This window comes from Opisthorchis viverrini (assembly GCF_000715545.1).
Source record: "Opisthorchis viverrini unplaced genomic scaffold opera_v5_642, whole genome shotgun sequence".
Lineage (NCBI taxonomy): Eukaryota > Metazoa > Platyhelminthes > Trematoda > Opisthorchiida > Opisthorchiidae > Opisthorchis > Opisthorchis viverrini.
Genome location: NW_008752283.1, coordinates 18,215 through 23,249, shown reverse-complemented (window position 1 = coordinate 23,249; position 5,035 = coordinate 18,215). Strand labels below are relative to the sequence as shown.

The following is a 5,035-nucleotide window of genomic DNA, read 5'->3' as shown; positions in this document are numbered from 1 at the left end:
TGATGCGGAAGAACGCCTGTATTTTGGTGGCAGCAAATTGCTTATTCTGAAAGTTCTCAAACGGGAATTCGTGGGGGCAGTATTGCTCTTGTGTTTGTCAACACATTTGTACTCCATTTCGCTTAGTCACCTACCGATTAGTTAGCTCTACGGTCAGCTGTGCCCGTTCTCTATGAAATATTCCACAATTTGTCCAGGTGAGTCTTATAGTATAAGGAAGGCAAATCTTACGATTCGTCACGTGGCTAATTAATATAGGTTTTGCTTCCAAAATGTTCCCAAACTCGCGTTAATTCAGGCGGTGCAAACAACTTGGGATTGCTGAATATATGGCAACGGTTGGATGTTTTTTGGGGCAAAATACAAGTACTTTATTGACGCACCTTTAATTTTGCAGAACAAGGCACTGCCCAAGCCTACAAAATGTAACACACGCAAGACAATCTTAGCAAACCAGTTCAACCAGGTTCACATAAGAAGTGATGAAGGCTACAGCATAAATGAGGAAGGGTATCTTACTTGCATCAGCAACGAACTGCAACAATTTCGCTCAAATTAATGTCACGTTAAAAATTTAGAAGCGCGTCGGTAATAACAAAATGGGTGTGAGTCGACACCAGTCCTTGAAAACTCCTTTACTTAGGTTTAACAACCTGTCGGCATATATTCTCCCTCTCTCCCCTCTTCACACAAACTCAATTTTGACAAAATTCCTCGAATATTTTAGCAGCTGAAAGACGGAGTGAAGAACCCATGCTCCAGCTGATTGCCTTCTTGCACACTTTTCGTTTTCCCTCCGCAACTCATACCTCACCCCGGTTCATATATTCTGTCTACAGGACCCATGTTAGGACTGACCGCTTCGTTTGCCATGTGTTATGCCCAGTTGCAGCTCGGCTCGTCCAAATTCACAACGGAATTTGAGCGCCTAGAAGATTATTTCCTACTTACTTCGCTCATTATTCGTACGCGGAGACAAGCTTTTGCACCCACACTGGAGTCCCTATATATTGATGCGTGCTCTCTGTTTGGAAAAGATCAAGTTCGGTAGTTCCGCAACTAAAATGACCATTCTCTGGCTCCCTTTTTGCTTTCAACAACGCATATTGGCTGACGTAGAGGCCACAACAAATGGATAAACCGGCAAAAATAACATGTTGAATTATCGAGCAGGGGCTTCTTCACTCAACTGCCTAATCGCTGCTAGTCATTCCCGCGAGGATCGTTTAGCAAGACCAGAGTAAGAATATTGAGAATGCGAGGCCGTTCACTCACTCCCTATTGTACCTGTTTCCGAAGGCCTACGGCTTCGAGGCAGTCAAAGGCAGTTATTATGGAGCTCCGGGCGCTCCTCATAAATAGCCTATAAGCTCAGTCCTCATTGTGTTTGCCGCTCAATCGACAATGTTAGTCCTGCTGACACCCAGTTAGGCGGATATTTGAGAGAAACAAAGTTCAACCGCTTCGGAATCATGCCGATGACAGGCTGTTTCTTTGCAGTGTCTATTTCCGGAAGTGTGCCCTGATATCTTGAGGCCCTCAAACGAAACAGCTGCGTAACCACATCGTCCTCACTTATGGCCGGCGAGGCTCGATTGATGCCTGTCGCTTGCTGTGAGATATCCGCGTGAAATGCGATCATACACTTTTCCGTTGATAATTTTCTCTGCGCTTCTCAAGCCTACACAAAAGGCACACACATCCGTTCGCTACTGAAAAGCTGACAGACCTAGCAGACTCGGACTTCACTGACTCATGACCACCAAATGGTCCGGTGTCACATTCTTTGTTGCACAGTTGAGCAACTCGCATCAGTCCGATCGGACCGTGGCTTTCGTTAAAACCCTGCAAAAGGTTAGTCCTGGCCGTCGCCACAATGCAACCCGATGCATCATTCGACGTCAGACTGAACAGTGTTCGCGCGTTGGCTGGAGGTTTCTAAAGGCCGAAGTAGTGGTCGGAGCAAAACCTCCAGTGAACTTCTGCAGACTGTTCAGCTGCATTCGCCGGGCTGCCCATGAGAATCCTGGTGTCGCTAAAACTAGCAGGGGAATGAAGGGCTCCCTGATGTCCAACAAACAAGATCGTTTGGAATATGGGGCATTGTATTTCAGACATCGATGCAGCAGACTACATGCTAAAGTCACTTCAACATTGAAGTGAATTTTGCGTGTGAAACTACAGCAATGTCTGTGTTGTCTGAGTTTATATCTGCTCAGACTTATTTATGCTTCTCATCAAAAGGACCTTTAATCTCAGGAGCCGAGCGCTGAATTGACTAAAAAATGTGGATATCCAATCCGTTGCCAGTGAGTTCACAGACAACATCCTCATCGTCTTCAAGGATGAAGAGAGAGCACATGCTTTGCCGAATAAATTGAACCCTAATTTATGCAATGTTTCAAAGTGCCAGTTGGAATTACGGAGTGCATCTTTCTGATTGATAGCGTGCGGAACCTAGAAATGCTCCTTGGAAGTTTGCCCACCTCGGTAGATGTACTTCCTCTGACGGAAGTGTTCGAGGTGATCAATGCACGGATGTTGGGGTTCAGAGGATTGTTTGCAGACTCGACTCACTTGGACGCCTGATATACATGCCACTGGACCTTGGTTGCCGCAGATTTCAGGGCATATGAATGGCTGCATCATTATATGGTTGATATGTATGACCTGTTTAGACGGAAGTTGTGACAGCACCTCCCTGCGCTAATTTCTCAAAAATGCTTGTGGTACCGGGTGCCGCCGACGAACTCGTGTAATCGATAAACGGTGATTTGGTTGCGGCAGTGCAGTGGTAGGCACAAACGGATGGTGCATGTTGAAGTACACCACCTCTTGGCCTGATCATCGGTGCGGTGAGGTTGAAGGCACTTCATACTCACTGGAGTAGCACTATTTTCTGCTACTGGTAGAATTCTGTGTCGCTGCTAAAAGGTTGATTAACGATCTGTCCGTAGGATTACCCGGCAACGTTTTTGACCCCAATCGGACTGGCATGGTACAGCGAAAGCAATTGTGTCTGCATGGTTCATCTGCTGCAAAGCTCCAGTTATTCCCATGTTTTAAAATAACACATTTTCAAACCAAAGCGTGATGTTAGGATGGTCACAAGTTTGTGGCTTACTTTCGTAGTACTTCACGAGTTTCTTAATGGTAAAGCCTGAAAGTGATTATACAAGTAAATACGTTGAAATTGTCCGAAGGAATCAGTGCGTTGCAAAATGTATCAATTCGTTTTCTTCTTTGCAGCACGTATGGCAATCTAGGTCGTACTCAGGCCTCAGAACGAGACTGTAGTTCACCCCAGCCGGCCAAATTTGGCTTCTACCTAAGGACATCGGGAACTCAGCACTGACGATGAATAAATGCCGCCTCTGCGCCTACTCGTATTTATTTCTGGATACTCACAACAAAGTATTACTTCGCGAATCCGTATCATTGGTTGAATACACTATGTTTCATTGATGGTTGCCAAAATGTGGTACAAACTGTTAGTTGGTTATCCCACATTCCATGTCCTTTGGAGTTTAGTACTTGGTTTAGCATCACTGCCTAAGCAAAGTGCACTTGTTTTCTGTCATACTATCTTTTCATTGATGTTTTTTTATGCATGGTTTTTGCGAACACCTTGTTTCGTAATCACATTCACATGCAATTTTTTGTTCATTTTATAGCGGTTATTGTTCTCCATGCATCCATCATACCACTCATGTAGTTTCCCGTTAACGAGACTAACGGAAAACGGGCTATCAACGAAGGGCATGGTTTCGGAACCGAGCAATAATAGTACAAATATAATGTTGAAGTGCAAACAAGGAAGTCGCTGATATCAGGTGATCCACGAATAGTCGACAATTTTCAGGTTTCCATACCTTCAACAACACGGGATTATGCAGTGACGTGATCACAATTGCAACATTTCTTTCATGGACCCACGCCCGCAAATATTGACGCCTGTACTCTGTGTGCGCAATTCCGACAGATGCTGCATCATCCGCGCGCCGGTAATCGGACGTCCGATACCTGTGGATGTCTCCTGTAATAGACAGCGCACTTTGGCGAAAACTGAGTTTGTGAGGGTAGAAGCGGGTGCTTTCGCACTGGTTGTATACACACCGGCCCACTTATTTGGAAGATTAATGTTTGTCATAAATAGTTTGTCTTCACGAAACAAAAAGTACTCGAAAAAACTGTGTGGTGAACAGGTGTATAGGTCAAACGCAAATACACAAAACCGGAGTCGCACAAAAAGTCGCTCTAGATAACCGATCACTATTTGCAGTTTGCACATTATTTTTACGAGGTCTTTCTGTGTTACGTGTTAAAAATTGTTCCTATTCAACTCATTGACAAGTTGAAACACGTCAAGTTCAACTGACACAACCGAGTAATATAAGAACTGTTGGAAAGGACAGCTAGTTTCGTGTGTCGGTTAACTTGAATATCTAGACAAATAGCATCATAACGCTCCTTCATCCTGGGAGAATTATGGCGACCAATGAGTGGCCCATATTCTTTTCTTATAGGTTTGACCCATTCAAATGTCTCCAGGTTATGCATCCACTATTGGCAGTTCATTTTGTGCGAAATCTTTCCAGAATACACCACGCGTATCTCAGGTCTTCCCCATTGTCGTATACTGAAATCGGCTTTTAGCATTTCACCCTGTTGCAATCTGTTAAACATATCTTCGGGAAACCGAAACATCCCTAGCTGAAAATTTGTTTGCGTGAGGGCAACCTCCAAGCTTTGTCTGGAAAAAATCAGCTCTTAATTCATGTGCCATTTTTGGAAAATCAACGACCAATCAACGGTGATGTTTTGCTGACCAATTCGAATTCGCCAAACATGAAACTTGTAAAATCTATCCAACTGATCTTTTAGGATGATTCATCGTCTTTACTCATTTATACTACAAACCTTGCCACGTTTTGCAATAACAAAACATGTGCTCCGTAACAGTCTCACTGGCATGTAAATTCCACCAGTTGTCCAGTGAAGTAACGGTCGGCGGAACCAACTGTGAACATAAGCG

At 44.2% G+C, this 5,035-nt stretch overlaps 1 protein-coding gene across 1 annotated transcript in view; it reads left to right on the top strand.

The window, feature by feature from the left end:
• The window catches only part of T265_11871 (hypothetical protein), a gene marked incomplete at both ends in the record, with an annotated part of 118,726 nt that extends 117,675 nt beyond the window's left edge, over window positions 1-1,051 (top strand). Inside the window, one exon of the mRNA XM_009178670.1 lies at window positions 840-1,051. Coding sequence (XP_009176934.1) covers window positions 840-1,051 — 212 coding nt within the window. The remainder of the gene's footprint in view (window positions 1-839) is intronic.
• Between the last annotated feature and the right edge of the window lie 3,984 nt (window positions 1,052-5,035).